The sequence below is a fragment of the Sparassis crispa genome (assembly GCF_003851025.1).
Source record: "Sparassis crispa DNA, contig_000004F, whole genome shotgun sequence".
Classification (NCBI taxonomy): Eukaryota; Fungi; Basidiomycota; class Agaricomycetes; order Polyporales; family Sparassidaceae; genus Sparassis; species Sparassis crispa.
Window position 1 is genome coordinate 2847738 of NW_020939751.1, and position 19354 is coordinate 2867091.

The following is a 19354-nucleotide window of genomic DNA, read 5'->3' on the forward strand; positions in this document are numbered from 1 at the left end:
GGGCTATGTAGAATAATTGTAGGCCTCAGTTCTCTTGTCCGTAAGGAACTGAGAATATATTGAAGCATACCTATGTAGAATAATCATAGGCTAGGTATGCAGTCAGTAAGTAATCATAAGGTAATCAGCAGTTAATAAACTCACCCTCAGTTCTCTTGTCCGTAAGGAACTGAGGGGGAAGTAGTACGAGTACGCTACTTATGTAGTGAGTACACTATTGTTATGTATGATACAAGAGCATTCGAAAATCGTAGAATGGTCACTTTACTTTACTTATTGTCCATCTTGTTTAGAATCTCGATTACCTTTCCCAATGAGAACAAGAACACCACGAAGGGCGCGCACGATGAAGTGCAATATCCCAACACGCCCTCTCAATTCTCATGCAGCCCAATGAGGTGCGAGAGATGTTCGACCTTGATGCATGGCAGAACCTTTGTGAATATGTCTGCTGGCATGTCTTCAGTACAGCAGTATTGCAGAATGACCTGGCCATTCTCGACGGTCTTGTGGATGAAATGAAAGCGGATGTCGATGTGTTTGGTACGTGCGTGGTAAGCATCGTCCTTAGCAAGGGCAATCACCGACTTATTGTCACTGTGCAAGCGCACCGGGTAGCGGAGGATGTCAGGGTGGAGGACATCGGCGAGGAGGGAATGAAGCCAGAGTGCTTCCTTTGTCGCGTGAGTTATCGCGATGTATTCCGCCTCGGTGCTTGATAACGCGACAACATTCTGCTTCTTAGCAGACCACGAGACCGCGCTGCCATCAAGGAGGAACACATACCCACTAATCGAGTGCCTGTGCTCGGCCGATCCCCAGTCCGCGTCCGAGAAGCCTTCCACGCCATCCGTTGTCTCTCCGAATGTCAGCCATCTCTCCCTCGTTCCTGCGAGGTACCTAAAAACCCTCTTTGCTGCTTCCCAGTGCGGCTGTCCTGGATTCTGCATGAATTGCGAGAGAGCCGTTATGGCGTACGCAATGTCGGGGCGCGTCCCAAGTGCCGCGTACATGAGCGAACCGATCACTTCGCGATATGGTATGTTCTTCATGTCTTCAAACTGACGAGGAGTGGAGGGGCATTGGTGGATGCTGAGGACAGTCCCGGGGTCAAGTGGTGTAGTCAATGACTTCGCATCCTGGAGGTTGAAACGCGTGAGAATCATGTCGATATACACGTGCTGCGACAGAGACAATGTGCGCACGTCGCGGTCACGCTGCACTTCGATCCCTAAGATCCAGTGCATCTCTCCGAGATCTGACATCTTGAAACGCGTGCTGATCTCTCGCTTGAACCAGAAAACTGCTGCCTTGGTGCCTGCAATGGTCGAGTCGTCAACGGAAAGCGCGATGAGCAAGATGAGGACATCTTCTTCATTGCGAAGCCAGAAGACGCAGTGGTCGACCTTGCTCCTGGTGAGTCCCATGCTGCCAAGTTCGCCAGAAATCTTCTTGTGGAACTGACGACCGCTCTGCTTTAGCCCATACAGAGGTCGCTTGAGCCTGCAGACAAGGTGCTCTTTCCCAGGTTCAGCTTGCCCAGGAGGCTGCTGCATATAAATCTCTTCCTCGAGATCCCCGTTCAGGTACGCCCCCTTGACGTCCATCTGGTGCAGCTCCCAGTCATAGCATGCGGCGAGCGCGAGAATCAGGTGAATCGACGCGAGCTTGGCCACTGGGGCAAATGTCTCATTGAAGTCGATCCCTGGCACCTGTGTAAATCCCTGAGCCACGAGACGAGCCTTGTAGGACTCGATTTCACGTTCCGCGTTGTGTTTGATGCGGAAGACGAATTTGGATCCTACAATGTTAGTGTTCTTAGGTGGCTCAACCAGTGTGTATGTGCCATGACTATCAAGGTTTTGCATCTCCTTCACTATTGCTTCCTTCCATTTCGGCCATTCTGTGCTCTGCATGGCTTCATTCAGAGAAGCCGGATCCTGTCTAGGAGTCTCCATCAATGCTGGCATCGCGAAGATTGACTCAACTTCATCCTCGCTTTCTGCCTCAACGGCCACAGCTCCCATCAGGTCACCAGGTTGCAGACCTTTTGGGTATTTCGACTGGCTCGGGTGTCCGTCAGCGACACCAGATCCATCGTTCAATCGCTGGATGTATGTGGATGCCTTGCAAACACGATGTCCTCTGCCGCTTGGTGCCTCAGGAGCTGGTGCTTTGGGAGGTGACGATGGAGGAGTTGGAGCGGCAGGGGTCGGGGGATCGATGGTGTGTGACGCCATTTCCTCTTCTGGCGCTGGTACTGACAGCATTTTGGACACGCTCGGACCACCTGTCGCCCTCGCCCTCTCGGGCTGAGTGTCGTCCGAAATGACTGTTTCATGGACGAACTTGACGTTTCGTTCCACGGTTACGCTGTGCTTGTCCGACCAGTACACGCGGTACCCCTTGCTCTCCTCACCGTGACCGATGAATCGGCCCTCGCGTGCCTTGGAATCAAGTCTCCCGGCATCTTCAATGTGTACCCACACTTTTGCACTGAACTCGTGGATGTTGCCGAGGTCTGGGACTTTGCTGTAGCGCACCTCGTATGGTGTTTTCCCCTCGAGTGCATGAGTTGACGTTCGGTTCTTCAATCAAGTTGCGTGCATTATTGCCTCGCCCCAGAGACTCTTCGGCAAGCCTGAGGCAATCAACATTGCCCGCGCATGCTCCGGAAGTGTTCGATTGATATGCTCTGCAAGCCCATTGTGTTGCGGGGTGTCATGCACTGTAAGATGGGAGGCCGTGCCTTTCGCAGCAAGGTGAGCTTTGAAGTCAGCACTCATATATTCGCCCCCTCGATCGGACTGCAAGGCCTTTACAGTTTTGCCATCCTGTGTACTGAGCTTCGCCTCATAGGACTTGTAGGCCTGGAAGGTACCGGACTTCGCATGCAGCAGGTACAATTCGGTCCAGCGTGTTGCATCGTCTGTGAACGAGGTAAAGTATTTCTTCCCGCCTATCGTCTCAGTACGCGCAGGTCCCCATACGTCCGAGTGAACTCTGTCACCTAGTTCTTTGGCACGTGCACCGTCGCGCTCCTTCGGCACTGGGTGACGTGTGATTTTTGCCTGGATGCACGACTCGCATTGGTCCGTACCCGGCTTCACACTGTCTGTAAAATGGACACCTTCGACTCTTCCTTCGCGCACTAGGTGTTCGGCGATCATAGGTGAGATATGGCCCATGCGACGATGAAAATCCATGACTGATGTCGTCACCAGTCCATGCTCAACAACATCTCCAGGTGGCAATAGAACTATTCCGGCTGTTGTACGTGCATGCTCAACACGAAAGAGGCCATTGTTTGACGGGATGTGGCCGACAATTCGTCCTTTGCTGCGGGAGATGATACGACACTCTCCTTGCTCAAAGATGGCAGAATACCCTGCAGCATCAGCACGCGCAACGGAAATGAGTGCGAAGGCTATATCGGGTGCGTACAGCACATCTTGTAGCATGACAGTTGTCCACTGATCACCATTTGGAACCTTTAGGGCGACGGTTCCCTGACCTGTTGCGTGGAATGCCCAGCCATCAGCTGCTGTGATTGGCTTTGGAGGGGTTGCCTCAAATGCCGTGAACGTGTCGCGATATGGGGAAATGTGACATGTTGCACCGCTGTCATAGACCTCGATCCGGATGTTTCCATCAGCTGTGTGGCTATGAGCAAGTGCTGCACTGTCGAAGGTTGCCGTGAACGCGTGCACGTCCGTGTTGCTGCTGACAGCTGTGTTTGCACTCATGCCCGACTTGCCCTTATCGCCATCCTTCTTCGGGTTCTGGTTTCGCAGTCCTTGACCTTCCTTTCCACCCCCTGCATGCCAGCACTCCGATTTCATATGGCCCCTTCGGCCGCAATTGAAGCACTCGATGTCTTTCGAGTTTTTCTGCCCCTTTCCTCGCGATGCAAACTTTCCGGCTGGTTTGACAAACAGCACAGTCTCTGAAGTCTGGCCTTGGCTCCTGCGATCAAATTCCTCGCAGATCGCGAAGACAACATCATCGGATGTGAGTGTGTTCTTGGATAGATGTGCAGCGGTGGTGAGTGCTGTGAGGAGTGTGCCATAGGAGGATGAAAGTGACGTGTAGATGCATGCTGAGAAATCCGCGTCCGCCATCGCTGCGCCCATCGAAGACAGCTCTTCACGGAACTTGAGCATTTGATCAAGGTGAGTCCTGATGTTTGCTCCCTCGTCACACTTCATGTTCTGAAGCCGAGTCCTCACCGCGCCGGAGTACATCTCCGACTTCCCCTCGTACTCCTTCTGGATAGCACCCCACACGTCCGCACCTGTCGGGAGCTTCTTCACGCGCAGAAGCAGCGCATCATTGATCGTCCCGTAGATCTGCTGCCATGCCGCAAACTCCTTCTGCAAGAAATCGTCCAACTTGCTCTCAGCGGCCTCAACCTTTGCAAGATACTCCTCCGGTGTCAATGCAGGTTGGGTCGGGGCAGTGGTTGTCATTGCTGCAGTGGCAGACGTGCCTGTCGTTGCTGCAGTGGCGCTCGGCACTGTTACCGCAGCGGTACTTGGCGCTGTCTGAGGGTATGGTAGGGGGTCAGGCGGCTGGCGCGCGGTGCCCTCGAGATGTCGCATCAAACCGCGAGAGCCCATGACGGTATGGATCCATTCCTTGTATGTGATCCAGTTCGAGCCATCAGTGGCGAGCTTCGGAACAATGTTAAGGTGTGTATTAGTGGGGGTCTCGGTTTTGAGCGACATGCTGCCGGGGCTCATAACCTGTAGAGATTACGAGTTGCGGGCTATGTAGAATAATCGTAGGCCTCAGTTCTCTTGTCCGTAAGGAACTGAGAATATATTGAAGCATACCTATGTAGAATAATCGTAGGCTAGGTATGCAGTCAGTAAGTAATCATAAGGTAATCAGCAGTTAATAAACTCACCCTCAGTTCTCTTGTCCGTAAGGAACTGAGGGGGAAGTAGTACGAGTACGCTACTTATGTAGTGAGTACACTATTGTTATGTATGATACAAGAGCATTCGAAAATCGTAGAATGGTCACTTTACTTTACTTATTGTCCATCTTGTTTAGAATCTCGATTACCTTTCCCGATGAGAACAAGAACGCCACGAAGGGCACGCACGATGAAGTGCAATATCCCAACACAATCATCCACCATCGCGCTTTGTTCTTGAGGAGCTTGGACACCTTTGGCGGCTCATCGATGGTCTCTACTGCCTTGATGCGTGGGATGTACTTGCTCGATGGCGTGGGATCCCGAGCGGCATCAATCTCTCTGAAGAGATCAATCAACTGTTGTATATGATAATCAGCCTCGGAACCATGTGCCCTCAGCGACATGCTTACCACTTGGCTCCGGTATGTGGGTATGGAGGTCGTTTGGTTACGGTTCGTTTAAGGACAGATGCCGTGATGCCGACGCGTGGCCCTCACGTGGATTATCCAGGAGACCTCAGTCACCCCTTACGTGCACTAGTATTTTTTCTTTAGCAATTCTTGCCGCACGTCGTGCTCGCCGTGCGTCGGCTCGAGCTCATCATCGCTGACGACGAGCTCCACTACATAGTATATATGCCAAAATTCTTGCAAATTTTTTCATTTCCACTACTACCATATACATTGTAAGAGGTATTTGTCTCCTGCTCCCCAACCCTCATCATCTGCTCGCGGTTGTACATGCTCATCCCGCGTGCCCCCACGCCAAAGCCGTTCGGCTCCATGCGGTTTGCCCCCGCCAATATTGTGTCCTCGCGCGAGTCCGTGCCCTTGCCCGCGGTGTCTGCACATATACAAAGGGCTCGGACGTGTTTGTGTTCGGTGACCCCGTGCCGTTCCCGTTCACCAGCAGCGCACCAGTGTTCAGCGACACCGGTGACGAACGCCCTTACGCCATTGCGCGGTACCCACCCGGGCTCGGCACCATTGCATATGGGTGCAGGCTAAGCCCCGCATCGCATTCTCCCTCGCGTTCCCGCTCCCGCACCTGCTGCTGGCTTGCCCGCCGGCTCGTGGGCACCAGGGACTGCATGCTGATATGCTTGCATGATCCGCCACGCGAGTCCTGCCCCAGCTTCTGACTGCTGCTCTTTCTGTGCGCGGGCATCGGCGTGAGTACGAGTGGGGAAGAGGGTGACTGCGGCATGTCCTGCGGGCCATCTTGTCGGGCTTCCCAAGTTGCCCGATGGGGATCTTGCTCCGCATCTCAGGCGTCAGGTTCGCCATCGTGGCGGTATCCTTGATGAGTGCGGGCGCAATCGCACTGGATTTGATTCCGTCCTTGGCGTACCACAGGGAGAGCCAGTGGACCAGGCCATGCAGGGCGGCTTTGAATGATGTGTAGTGGGGTTCGATGACTCCGCTGTTACTTGGTAAACAGTGGAAAGATCAGTGGCGTCGGACGAGTGCCCGATGCAGTGAATTACCTGCAGCGATACTGATTATGATAGACATGAATTACCATGGATTTCGGGCAAAGGGGCACGCAGAGCGCACCTCGACGTGAAAATGGCATGTTCATATTTCTGCGCTTCCATGTGTGGCACACAGAGCTGCGCAAGCATGTAGCTCGTGCCGGTGTTCATCCGCCACATCTCTTTGAACACCTCCATGGGCACGTCATTGATATTGCCCAGCGGGCCAATCTTAGGCCCCGCGATGCCGTGGTTTGCGAAGAGGATGTCCGGATGCCCGATCTGCTGCACAACCTCAGCATGGAGGCGGCGCACCTCATCGTAGTTTGACAGGTCTGTGTGGAAGATGGCGAACCGCGCGTCGGAGCTGGCAATGGCCTTGAGGTCGGAGATGAGCGTATCTGCCTTGGCGTGCGAGGATGCCGCCTGGTAGTGCACTGCTACTGAGCAGCCGGAGCGGGCAAAGGTGCATGCAGTCGCCTGCCCGATGCCTCCGCTGTGCCAGATGTGGTGAGTGGGCGAGATATGATGTGGTATGCGATGTACTTACGTGCAGCCGGTGATGAGGACGGCAGCTTGCCCTTCAGGTTGGAAAAAAAAATAGGATGCTCCAAAGACAACATCCTATGCAGCCTGTCCAACATGGGCCTGAGTACAGCCGCGAAACAGCCCGGAGTACTTGTCAATGGGCCAGTGCCGGGCTCATGCACTCAGGCTGGACGCGGGATCGGGCGCAGACGTGCGCCAGGACAGACTAGCAAATTGCAGAAAAGTTGTTGTAGTCATATGTCGGGGAGCAGCGAGAATTTTGGCATATATTATGTAGCGGAGCTCGTCGTCGGCGACGATAGCTCGAGCCGACGCACGGCGAGCACGACGTGCGGCACGAATTGCAGGTGCTAAGGAAAAATACAAGCGCACATAGCGGGTGACTGAGGTCTCCTGGGCAATCCACGTGAGAGCCACGCGTCGGCATCACGGCATCTGTCCTTTAACGAACCGTAACCAAACGACCTCCATATGTGGGAGCCTTTGATATATAACGCCCGGTGAACTCTCCCTTCTCATTTAGCTCGTCCTCATCGTCGGACATCAAGCTGTCTGTGAACGCGGCATCATACTTGGGGTCATGCCACATTGATTCCTTCGGCAGATGTGCACGTTTGCGCTCGCGAACCTGAAGTTTCTGCATCGGTACGTGAGCTTATGGAGAATAAACTCATTAAATTATATCACGTACACCCTTAGCGCGGCTGGTCCTATGCGATGGCTTCTTCTGACCTCTGGCTGGCAACTTCGAGTTCGCCTCTTCACTCGGCAACACATCAATCCCATCAATCTCTATCTGCGCAGTCACCGATCGCCCACGTCCTTCAATCTTATGTGCGTCGCGCAAGGCTTTTTGCAGTGCCAGAAACTTCTTCTTGACACTATCCTCGACATCAACTCTTCCGAGTGCTCGAACAGCCTTTACAGCGGTGGGTACAAGCTCACCACCTTGCTGCATGATCATTCTAACCAGGGTGCTGATGTTTTCAAAGTTCTCGACTGCATCCCACCCGAGATCCCAGCGGAAGCGCATCAGCTCAGTCTTGGTCGCGGGGTCAATCGGTAAAGGCTCTCCATCCTTCGGCCACCATGGCAGGCTCGTCGGTTTGAGGTTTGAAATGCCCATGCGAGTCTGAAAGGCCTGGCGAACGAGTTCCTACGTTTTCCGAGTAAGTGCATCATCACATTCATGTGAAATCTATCACTGACTCGGTATGAAGTGTCCTTCAATGCGGCGACGCTGTCTTCAATCCGCCTCTTCTCCTTTTCGTCAAGCACCTCGTCATCGGAGTCCGAACCCTCTGCACTACCATTCGACTCATCAGACGAGACGCAACGCTCCTGAAGGTCGGCGACTAGCATCTGCAGCCCCGAGATCAAGTCAGCCTGCTTGTCCAGCCGCTCCGACACTGCAGTGTAGCGAGCACTATAGGTATGCAGTAACTTCTTCATTTCTTCTAGCTCTGCCTGCAGCATAACCTTCTCCTCCTCCAGGAGTTCAAGCCGCATCTGGTGGTTGGAGACCTGCGCAACGAGCGCAGCCGTCTTCGCCCTTTTCACAGTTACCCCTTGCTCGCCGTTAGCCGGTTCATCCGCCATGCTGGTGTCGATATGTGCAAGACCGAGTAGAGTTGCTGCGTCAGAGGCTGAGGACAGACGGGCAGTCGTTTGCATGGGGCGAAAGGTCTGCTTACTCCCGACCGCGATATGATGCCTTGATCCATGTTCTCGCCCATCATCCGTGTGCACTGAGCGCTTGCGCGCGACATGACATTAGTTAACCTAATCCATCGTGATTTATATGCTTCACTGCGGGATTGACAGATGAATTGCTACATCAATCAGGGAGCACGGAATAGCTAGCTAGGGGACGGGTGGTAGCTGGGGGTGGTGCAGGCTCCCTGGAGCGGTTATGATATGTTCGTCAAAATGTTCGCAAAAATGTTCAGTATAATGATAGCAAAATGATCCAAAGATTTGTAATACTCTGTACATTCTCGAGCTTGAGTATCTACAGAAGAATCGTGCAGGAATGATCGAAAACTTGACATTCTTCTCGGATTTCACCGACGTCAAAATCCGGGGCGTTGTGCTGTGCAGTAGGATCATGCAGTATGTCTATGTTACTATATGAAATCTTTACTGCGAACGCACTGAGTCTCTGATCCCGCATACAGTACTGTACTAGTATTGAGCCGCTTACCGACGCTAGCGCTCATAAAAATAGAGCGGAAAAAGGGCATCAGAGGTGTCCCGGGAGGGATCTTTAACGGCTGGGACGGAAAGCTTTCAAGACGAGTTGACGAGTTGAATAGCGCAGGATGCTGACGCTGACGATAAGTACTTGCAGGCAGTACTTGCTCTCGAAATTCTTAACCCGATCTTGCGACAAGATAAGGTCAAACTGACCCGTAGCTCACAGTTCGTTCGGGCCAGCATCCAGGAACAGAAGAATAGACCGTGACGAGGCAGCCAGTATCTTTGTAAACTCCTGGGGTTTTGGATTGAACATAACAAGTAAAATGCGCCCGAGAAATACTACTGATATTGTGTCATGCTCCGGAAAGTACAAGTTCTGCTGACCTTGAAATGTGGCACCGCTGGTCTATGCGATGAATTTCTTGCTCCTCCAATACCTGATCCATGCCTTAGCGTCTTCCTCTCCGAGAGGTTGCAGAGAGTCCAACGCGGGACTGATGCTCTGTGCCTTGGCTGTCTCGAACACAGGCAGCCCACCCACCTCAATCTCGCCTTCCTTCGCGTCTTTCGCGTGGTTCTCGAACGCCGTTAAGCTCTGGAAATACTCCAGAAGTTTGATCGCAGGCTAGAGGGGCATCGCTTGTAGCCTGATCGTGACAACTACCAATGAACTCAACTCACGATATTATCTAGGTCTTTCGCGGAGGCATCCTCGGCCGTGCTCTCCAGCTTGCTGACCCAATCCTCCAGCGGTACGACGGGTAAATTCAGGCCTAGCTCATTGTTAACTGCGCTCAGGATCTGGGGCCATAGAACAGGACGAGGATGCACAACATTGATGCACTCGGGGGGTTGCGGGTGGAGGATGGCATCGACCGTCGCACGAGCGACGGCATCCATTGGGACCCACGACACCACCTGCGCAGACGTGATGAGTACCTTCTTGACTGAAAATAGCAAAATACCCAACGTACGCCTTCCAACGTAGGCAAGCATCCTAACCCGATGCTGGACTTGATGAGGCTCGGGACCCAATCGGACGTGTTCCAAGCACCACTCTCCGCCGACCCGCTGATCTGACCAATTCGCAAAGTTACCGCGTTCATGCCTGTCTTACTCGCATTGGAGAGTACCTATACATACAAGAGTCAATTAATATGCCTCCTGCACAACATCAAAATTGCGCACCTCTTCCACCACGAATTTCGACATTCCGTAACCGTGGCCCAACGCAAGCGATGGGTCCTTCAGTGATGACTCTGGGACGGGCCCACGGCCTCCCGAAGGGCGCCATGCTTGGGCAATGGACACGGACGACGTGAAGAGGAAACGAGCGCCAGGTGCAAGGCCCGCGAGCCGAACGGCGGCACTAACGTGGGGCTCGAAGGAGGCGAGTACAAGGTTGAAGTCAACTCTCCATGCGTTGTGGACGATGTGAGTCACAGACTTTTGCAGCTGCGAAGAATCAAGAAGAGTGCTTAGCAGAAGGCTCATTTAGTGTTGCACTGAGCAAGCGTACCTTGTCCAAAACGGCAGGGTCCAGTCCGAGGTCTTCACGCATGAGATCCCCACTGAGCAGCACAAGCTTCGGATCGGCGAGAAGCATCGCCGGTAACTGTGATCCCTCGAACGCTGCGCGCTGGCGGTCCGCGATGTTTATACCGCGATTATGCGCATACACGCGTGCAATATGCGGATTGACGATTAGTTCAGCTAGGATGTGGGCACCGAGATTTCCCGTGGTACCAGTGACGAGCACCACTGCGCCCTCAACTGGCTCATCGCCGATTGCGCGCGACGCCTGCGGGAGTAATGCAGTATACTTGCTGATCATGGCATTGATCTCGTGAACTGGAGATTGAGACGCAGATTTTGTGCTGGGGTCAATAAGCTGAGCAACAGCAGTAGAGAGCGAGGCGAGAGTCGGATGAGTGAAAACGAAGTTGGGCAGCACTTCCTGAGCGGCTGCATTGGCACTGGCATCTGACGAACTGCGCAGAGCACCGATGATGCGATTACGCAGAAATGTTGCGCCGAGACTGATACGACCGGCGGCTATCAGCGTATAGGTCGACAAGACATGGGATACCTACCTGTCGAAGCCCCGTTCAAACAGATCATCAGTTGGCGCAGGCGCTTTCCTGCCGCTGATGGAGGCGGCGTGTTCTGTGAGCCATGCTTGTATATCGCTTGCAGCCCAAGAACGGGGCGGGGCGATCCCATGTGAGTCCTTGCTATCCTCGACGGTTGCATATCTGCAACGATGACAGCCTCAGCGAACTGTAATTCCTGAGGTATGAGTGTACTCACAATTCTTTAATATCTGCGGCATATAGCTTCAGAGTCATTTTACGTTGGATGGTTCCCTTCGCCGCCCGAATGACTGGTCTTGCGGGGTCCGCCACTAGGATCATCTCCTTGTAAATGCGGCCGAAGCCAGGAGCCCGACTATTGGCCTCCTCGATCTGCAACCTACACAAAAAATCATTGCCAGTTTGAATAACAGAAGCACACGGAAGTAGATGCCACACATCTACCCACCAAATAGCGTTTCTGAACTCCGCGATAGAACGCTCGTTGCCAGGTTCAACCGCATACTGGGGCTTTGGCTCGACCAAGACGCCAGGCTGCAGATGACCACGACCGAACATAAGTACTCCTGAAATCATACGATGGGCCCCAATGTGCCCCTCCTGAGGAATCGGAACGATCTTCTCTCCCGATCCGAGGACGATCACGTCGTCCGTACGACCAACCCTGGACGAATTGAATGACATCAATTGATGATCCACAAAGACATAAAGAGGTATACCTACACACGCCAGAGTCCAGGCTTGCTCGGATGTGGCAGCCAGAGATCCGAGGTCGCATATCCATGTTCGCCGTTTGGGAGATTTTCCACGCTGGGCTGGTGAGTGGGACAGGTCTAGGTACGATAAAAGGAGCGGCGTGTTAGAATGAGTTAGATGTGCACTTAAAGCGCGACGGTGACCACCTACCAGTAGTTGTAGCTCGTAAGTGCCATCTTCTTGCGGAGCCCACCGAGGGTTGCACTGTGGGGGAAATTGCATCCACCCCCAGTCGTCGCGCGTCTTCTGCGACCTGGATGCAGGCTCATCTACATCCGTATCTAATAGACACGTCAAAGTACCGAACTCTGTGGCTCCGTAGACAGAGAAAAACGGTACACCCGCAGCGATAAGTTTTCGCCCATTCGCCATCGAAATAGGGCCTCCGGCGGACATCTGGAAGCCGAAGCGAAGACGGTCTTTTAGACTAAGAGAAAACAGCTCAAAAAAGGGAGACAACATACCACGGCACGCAGCGATGCCAGGAACTTAACATCTTCATCGTGCTGTGACCAGGCCTGCCAAGAAGGATTCTGATGGGAAAGATGAACATACCGCGGCAGAAGTACCGAAGCTCACCTCAACGAACGTGGGTACACTGACGATGGCAGTTGCCTGTGTCTGGCGCACCGCCTCAATAGTATTTTCCGGAGTAGGCACCACAGCCGGTGCGGGTGCACGAGGCGCAAAAATGCAAGTGGGCTCGCCAGAGGCAAGAGGGCATAGTACCTGGTGCGTGAGACCCATGGTATGAAACGGAGGGAGCGCCATGCCTCCCCATCGGAGGCTGCGAACTCGAGCCACGGAAACAGCAGGAAGGTTGACCCAATGCAGGAGAGTGATGTCTGTCTGCGGAATAGGCTTCGGGAATCCTGTGGATCCCGATGAGTGCAGATATAGGACTATGTCAGAACGAGCGGGCGGTTGTGCCGGTGCAGGATATGAACTGGGAACAGCTGCTCCAGCGGTACTCCCAAAAGCAGGAAAGATGTCAGAAAGGGTAGGAAGGGCATCGACCTGCAGCTCGTATCCTTCAGAAACAGACGCGCGAACAGCTTCACTGAGCGGGGAAAGAGATGGTTGCGATACCACACGATGACAACATGTCCTCTCGAGCATATTGGCGATAGCGGGCGCAGAGTTACGAGGGGACATCGGGAAAGGCACAAGCCCTGCGCGCATGATGCCTACCACGAGTGCATGGTAGAGCAAAGTGTCGCAAGTGACCACCACCGCAACGACTGCGCGATCCGGTCCCGCACGACCAGGACGAAACGCATGGGCGATGCGATGGGTTGCATGCGCAAATTCTAAGTAGGAGACGGAAGCAGGTTTGACAGCGGTAGGATCAGCGGAGGGGTAGAAGAAGAAGGGAAGGTTAGGGTTTTGCTCGGCATGAAAATCAAGAAAGCCAGGGAGGACAGTGATGCTACCGTCAAGAGGAGGGAGAGCGCGTCCGTTGGAGATAGACATGGTGAGTGTTGTTCGACTGTGTGAACAGCAAAGATGATGGGCTACGAAGTCCAATCAGAGTAGAGCATATATATGCAGCGTTCCCACAGCGTCTAGATTCAAAGTCCACTGTTTCGAATACCTGCCAATTCGGAGCCTGTTCGTCCGATTCAGATTGCATGAAGAACCATACAAGAACACACTGACCCTCGTCATGGACCGCTTATGCACTGACATGCTTCTGTGCTCGCCTGACGTACAATGCCGTGAAGATGCGCTTCTGCCGCAGCGGTCGCACCTTAGGATGATCCGCCACATTCCGCTCCTGGCTTTCCGAACGGACCGAGTTTCGACAACGTTCCGTAGCTTCGCATGGAACACAAGTACCACAGACATGGATGTAGCAGTAATGTCTGATTTGGTAGATAAGCCCTGGCAACCACTTGGAAGCAGGGCCTAGCTGGATACACCCTCCCGGGACGTATAACGCCCGACCATCCGGACGATCACCACTCTCCAGCGCCGGACGGGCAGGCTGCGGATGAGCGATTGATGTACGATGGGTTTGAAGTGTGTGTGAGAAGCAGGTGTGACCGCCTTACTCACATGTCCGTCGAGTCATCTAGCAAGATACTGGATTTCCATGCAACGAATGGATAATCACGAATATCAGATCAGAACGCAGATGCAGAGAGTATACCAGCGTTGTGAGACACGCACCGCGGTGGTTTTGCGTATCGTTATCAAGTCGGAGCGATCGCACAATGACTGCGAACCCAGCGAAAAAGGCTGCCTACGGCATGTAGGAGACGGAAGCACACCCGGGTCATGAGGCGATATCCATTGGTCAGTAGGTACAATCAGCGAGGTGGATTCGCGAAGACACTGAAGCACGACTTCTCCATGGCTTTCCGAGCGATTGACATACGGCATGATAAGCAGCTGCAGTCTATCAGTTCGTCACAGTACCGTGCACCTATCGTGAGCCGCCAGCCAGCCTTGCTCCTCTCAAAGCCGCCCTGCGCTACGACTTCTTCGAAGGAATGCATTCGTATTCGGAAAATTTCCAATGAATAGAGTGTATTTGCAGCGAAAATCAATCTGAGGTCCGAGCTATCACAGTCGCTGCCGCTGCAATGGCGAACATGTTCTGGCAAACGAAAGCGCAGTTCAGTACTTCAGTAACAAATCGGTCGCAAAAAAGACGAGGACCAGTTGTCTCGGCCGACAACCGGGGATCGAATCCGCCATCGGACAAAGAAGAGCCTGAGATCGGAGAACGCGTTCGTCGAAGTTGCACCCTCAAAGATGTTTGGCACAACGGTTGCAATTGGAACGGATCATCGGCGCACATGGTTGGGTCCAGCAAGCTCTCTCTCGGACGTGAGGCTGACATTGAGCGCGTCAAACTGTTTTTACAGTGCGTACCACGGAAGGAGAACAACGGAAGAACAAGTCCACGCTACACAGAAGGGTATTTTTGACAGCGGAGCGCCAGAAGGCAACGTCGGAGGAAGCTCCACACGATGGTCTACCAAGTTCACGGCCTGAGGCCTGAAGGCCTGACAGCCTAGAGCCTGAGAACACCGTAAAATTCTTGTACTTCCAGAAAGTGGAAAAACGTGGAGTCCGATGCAATGTTCTTCGCAAGAAACGAACAACGGCATCCACAGCAGTAACGGCAATCGGTAACCGGCATAACCTGTGGAACAGAATGACGTCCTCATCGCAAGAATGGTTAGGAAATCAACATCACTATACAAGAGTACGGCGTAGACAACATCGATAGAGCGAAAACATTGAAGTACAGTCCCAGGAAACCCTTCCTACGAATCCACGTCCATGTGCGTGCTCGCTCCCTCCACTGGCCCGTCCTCATCCCCAGGCTTGCCCTCCACATGATTTTCGACGGCGCCATTCGCATTCACGGAGCGCCCAACCGGGGAGGCGAACGGATGCAACAGGTCAGGCTGCGGAAGCGGTGTTGGGGTTTTCGGCGGACTCTTGGAGCCTCCCCGTGCTTGCCTCACCGCTCGCGCAGAAGGGTTAAAGTGGCCGCACTTCGGGCAGACGTATTCTGCAGCCAATGAGGATCGGAACATGGCTCAAAAGTATGTGGACACTCACGTGTGTCCTCCCACACGCTCTCCTTTACGAGGCCGTTGTGCGCGAAGCACTTATGGCATATCAAAGCATAGCGCGAAGCAGCTCCAGTCGCTGTCTCCCCGTCGTCGCCCAAAATCGCGTCCGCGAGCTTATCATACCACTGCTTGCGCGGTGGAGGCAATGGACGCTGCGGGGATGCTACAATGACCGTAAGTTAGTCAAGACAGATATGCGCATGAAGGGAGGACGTACGCGAAAGGTATTGTTGCGAATTTGGGGACGCTGGCGGTGGCATTGGGGTCTGAACATTCAAGTGCTGCTGTGGACGCTGAGGCGTAACGGGAGGCGCCTGCGAAGGTATGCGTCGCCGCATGGTTTGGGGGCTACCCGACACTCCAGATGCGGAGCCATCATCGTAACGTTCGATGAGGTTCCGTGTACTGTAGTAGTTCGTCTTCTTCTTGATCTCTTCAATCTTGTCCCGTCGCCGTTTACGCAGCGCCACCAGGGCCTTCTCTACATGAACAGATGAAGAAAAATTATTCAGTTAATTTCATACAGAGAAATAGCCGAGGGATTGACGGGGAGAGACCGCCGTTGAAAAAAAAGCTACAGGAGTCGGTGGCGACATCATTCTACACGCGGACCGTAACATGTCGACGTTGAAAACTGGTCGGTCGATATCCAAAGGTTCAACCCACTGGACCGTATACCGTACAAGAAACAATAATATGTCTCGCGTGATGTGGCAGGTGACCGGAAGACAATGACCAGTTCCTCCCGCTTGGAATAGCACGATATAACAACATGATTCATCGGAACTCACCTTCAGTATCTCCCGTACGGGTGTACCATATCTGCACAATACGGCGCACGAATAATATTCTGACAGGGAGCCGTCAGACGCGCCATCATTCACGTACAAAGCGGAACACGCGACATACACGATGGGGCCCACGAATACTGGAAACGCCTTCACAGCCTTCTCAAACTTGCTGTTCCTGTGGTGCCCGCTGAGGTTCGGCAGGAGGTCGGTGTACCACAACCACAGGCTGCCATACGCCGCCCAAAGCGCTATGGCGTATATTGAAAACAGGAGCGTCGAGCGTCGTTCCCGCAGACGGATCTCGGACAGACGTGTTTCCCGCTTCTGGATGTCGAGCACAAGTTTCTCTAGGATTTGCTCGTCGTCACCGGGTGCTCTCTGCGGCCAAGCGTAAGGGAGTGCTCATTGGCGGTCATTCAACTGTGCGGCTTACCCTCCCAAAGAAACGAGCAATAAACGACATTAGGAATATAGCAAATAGATATGCTGAGAATTTGGGGTGAAAATTAGTGCGACAACAAGATACAGGATGAGAAGGAGGATGAGAATGAGGAAGTTGTTCGACGGAGAAAGACAGCTTAGGACTCGGAAGCGCTCGCCGCGTGCGTCACCAGAAACTATCACGTGCTGCGCACACGCGTCCGTGACCTTTCGTCACTTGTGACGTGTGACAGCCACTTATCCCATTTCGAGTCAAGTAGGGGCACCTCGAACTGATTCTTTGGAGAGAAATTGTTGGAGGATTGAAACCCGAGTCACTTCTATGTACTAGATCGCAGGTGCTCCATCCTTCGGAAGTACCGACGCGACCAATATCCGTGTTCTAGTGCAGCCTGTCTTACAACTGGATGCGAAGTGATGATCTGCACACATGCTTATCTGTTGCGCATGAACAGCACCATCCCTGAAGTGGAGACTCGCAGGTTCCACTGTTCCGCATATTCTACGGAAGTTCATGCAAAAAAACTGGTATAACTTACCAGATTCGAGTTGTGGAGATTATGCTTCTGCAATACTTCTGAGGTTGGTCCTCACTCTTTGTATGCATCACTAGCTCTCTAGGATGTAACGGAGCTCCTCCCCAAATCTTTGACGAGGTTCAACATTACTATGGCATTGCCGACACGGTCCAGACGAAAAAAGCGACGCCGCCGCAAACTTCGAGGGAATTTAGCACGCTTGCTCGACGTTTCCAAGCTTAGGCGAGTTTTGTGAGACTGTCTGAATCATACAGTTCTTCACAACAAGCCTGTACGGCTTGTAACAATTGTCTTGGCGGTAAACACGTACTAGTATACTTGCGGTGCATTGTCAGACGCTGAAAATGGATTTGTATGCTTCTGTGATAGGCAGCTCATAGAAGGCATGCCTCCCAATGCTGACTGCGCCATCCTGGCAGAGTAATAATCGGAGTGCGTGTAAGCACAAGCTGCTCGTACAACCAAGGCAAAAAAATGAGACTCCATGGATGCACAGACATGGAGCGAGTAAACGTACCTCCCTGATATCCCTATCGGAGGAAAACCTAGAAGGTCAGAAGAACCAACCGTCCCAAATCGCCGTGCCATCCTTCCCATGCGATCAAGGCATTCGACGCAGAAGTCAACCAGCTGCCTTGCGTTTTTTGAGCTCCCTATACATCCTCACGGCTCTCTCTCTCTCCTCTTCTAACATCGCCTTCTGCGCCATCGATAGCACGCCCTGCCTCAAGGTCTTCCCCTCCGCAGCCTTCCTTCCTGCTTCCTTCGCCGCAGCCACTTTCTCTGCGCCGCGTGGAAGCTTCTTAATATCTGGTGGCGCTTGGACAATGTCGTTGAGCCGCCGAGGAGCAGAGCTAGAGAGACTTTGGAAATCTTTTGGTCGCTGGTCGCGCTCTGCTGTCTGCTTCTCCTTGCCGCTAGGCACTGTCGTGGACTCCTTGCCGTCATCTTGCTCCTTCTTCGGATGAGATTTCGTTTCTGAAGGCGTTGAAGAAGACTTCTCCGCTTTCGCCACTTGCTCTTCTTTCCTCAGCTTCTTCACGCGAGCCGAGGATGCCTTCGCTGCATCGCGCATCGCTGGACGCATCGAGTCTTCCACTCGCCTGTGCATATTAGTCAGAACGTATACTAGACACCCATGCGACCACTCACCTATTAAATTGTGCGATAGATTCCCCAGGCTGTATCCTGATGTCCATTTTTCTATCCTGCTCTTCATGTTCTGCCCCGTTTTTCCGCTTCTTCCGTGCAGTACCCTCCCTGACGTCTTCCTCCTCTCCGATCTTTCTTTTCCGGTTCTTCTCCGCCCACTCTTTCTGCACTTTTGTAGCATTTAGCACGCGCGCAATGCTCTTTGGAATGGCTTCATTGTTGATGGAGTGCTTGGCTCCTGGAGGAAGATCTGAGCCTCTACGGCTGCTGTTAATTGGCGTTCATCGTACCCAAATAAATTACTTACGATTTTGAACGATTCTGCTCTCGAGCAGTGTGCTTAGCACGTTTATGAGGCATGACGGACTTCGGCCGACGTGGCAGCAGCGGGAAAAAAATAGAAGCACTAAAGAGGCAGGTCGCCTGCCTGATGGAGTAATAAGTACGAGATAGATTGTCTCACCCGGACGCTCGTGCTAATATTTCTGAGCTCCGCCCTGCAGGGTGCCAAAAAATCAATGTGTGGAAGGTCAAAAAGAACAGCGCGTCTGGCCAGTGCGTTTCGGTACAGCGCATATAGTTATTGCTCTCTTCATAACACGGAGGAAATCCTATATTGAACCGTCGAAATGCAGTACGTTACAGGTGGCGGGAGCCTGATCAATTTGATTCTCTACACAGGAATTACAGTGTACATATTACCGTCTGCGATACAAGTGTTGGCACAATCGTTTTGAAAGTCTACTCTAATAGCGAGTAAACTTCTCTGCGCACAGTCTCAGTTTTGCCCTCGGCCTCGGTGTTCGTATATATAGGGAGAAATATCGTAGCCGCTAGACATCG

The 19354-nt window shown here is 53.0% G+C and overlaps 9 protein-coding genes across 9 annotated transcripts; 1 reads left to right on the forward strand and 8 right to left on the reverse strand.

Moving 5' to 3' along the window:
- Nucleotides 1-374: 374 nt before the first annotated feature.
- Nucleotides 375-2270, reverse strand: SCP_0509690 (hypothetical protein; the record flags this gene model as incomplete). The annotated part of the gene is made up of 1 exon (XM_027759022.1): nt 375-2270. One exon carries the CDS (start codon nt 2268-2270, stop codon nt 375-377), a length of 1896 nt encoding a protein of 631 aa, XP_027614823.1.
- A 324-nt stretch (nt 2271-2594) lies between these two features.
- Nucleotides 2595-4727, reverse strand: SCP_0509700 (Retrovirus-related Pol polyprotein from transposon TNT 1-94; the record flags this gene model as incomplete). Its single annotated transcript, XM_027759023.1, has 1 exon — nt 2595-4727. The coding sequence occupies one exon, from the start codon at nt 4725-4727 to the stop codon at nt 2595-2597; it is 2133 nt and encodes a 710-aa protein (XP_027614824.1).
- Nucleotides 4728-5034: 307 nt separating this feature from the next.
- SCP_0509710 (hypothetical protein) lies at nt 5035-5328 on the reverse strand (the record flags this gene model as incomplete). Its single annotated transcript, XM_027759024.1, has 1 exon — nt 5035-5328. The coding sequence occupies one exon, from the start codon at nt 5326-5328 to the stop codon at nt 5035-5037; it is 294 nt and encodes a 97-aa protein (XP_027614825.1).
- A 544-nt stretch (nt 5329-5872) lies between these two features.
- On the reverse strand, nt 5873-6130 carry SCP_0509720 (hypothetical protein; the record flags this gene model as incomplete). Its single annotated transcript, XM_027759025.1, has 1 exon — nt 5873-6130. One exon carries the CDS (start codon nt 6128-6130, stop codon nt 5873-5875), a length of 258 nt encoding a protein of 85 aa, XP_027614826.1.
- A 242-nt stretch (nt 6131-6372) lies between these two features.
- SCP_0509730 (3-oxoacyl-reductase) lies at nt 6373-7184 on the reverse strand (the record flags this gene model as incomplete). The annotated part of the gene is made up of 4 exons (XM_027759026.1): nt 6373-6421; nt 6481-6894; nt 6949-6979; nt 7154-7184. 4 exons carry the CDS (start codon nt 7182-7184, stop codon nt 6373-6375), a joined length of 525 nt encoding a protein of 174 aa, XP_027614827.1.
- Nucleotides 7185-7551: 367 nt separating this feature from the next.
- SCP_0509740 (hypothetical protein) lies at nt 7552-8013 on the forward strand (the record flags this gene model as incomplete). The annotated part of the gene is made up of 3 exons (XM_027759027.1): nt 7552-7592; nt 7647-7876; nt 7940-8013. The coding sequence occupies 3 exons, from the start codon at nt 7552-7554 to the stop codon at nt 8011-8013; spliced, it is 345 nt and encodes a 114-aa protein (XP_027614828.1).
- Nucleotides 8014-9552: 1539 nt separating this feature from the next.
- Nucleotides 9553-13468, reverse strand: SCP_0509750 (acetyl-CoA synthetase-like protein; the record flags this gene model as incomplete). The annotated part of the gene is made up of 12 exons (XM_027759028.1): nt 9553-9771; nt 9828-10064; nt 10121-10279; nt 10335-10601; nt 10666-11185; nt 11240-11401; nt 11457-11618; nt 11688-11903; nt 11963-12072; nt 12146-12391; nt 12460-12528; nt 12575-13468. The coding sequence occupies 12 exons, from the start codon at nt 13466-13468 to the stop codon at nt 9553-9555; spliced, it is 3261 nt and encodes a 1086-aa protein (XP_027614829.1).
- Nucleotides 13469-15273: 1805 nt separating this feature from the next.
- Nucleotides 15274-16842, reverse strand: SCP_0509760 (hypothetical protein; the record flags this gene model as incomplete). Its single annotated transcript, XM_027759029.1, has 6 exons — nt 15274-15524; nt 15575-15751; nt 15806-16069; nt 16380-16438; nt 16498-16757; nt 16813-16842. The coding sequence occupies 6 exons, from the start codon at nt 16840-16842 to the stop codon at nt 15274-15276; spliced, it is 1041 nt and encodes a 346-aa protein (XP_027614830.1).
- A 1139-nt stretch (nt 16843-17981) lies between these two features.
- SCP_0509770 (hypothetical protein) lies at nt 17982-18871 on the reverse strand (the record flags this gene model as incomplete). Its single annotated transcript, XM_027759030.1, has 3 exons — nt 17982-18462; nt 18512-18769; nt 18819-18871. 3 exons carry the CDS (start codon nt 18869-18871, stop codon nt 17982-17984), a joined length of 792 nt encoding a protein of 263 aa, XP_027614831.1.
- Between the last annotated feature and the right edge of the window lie 483 nt (nt 18872-19354).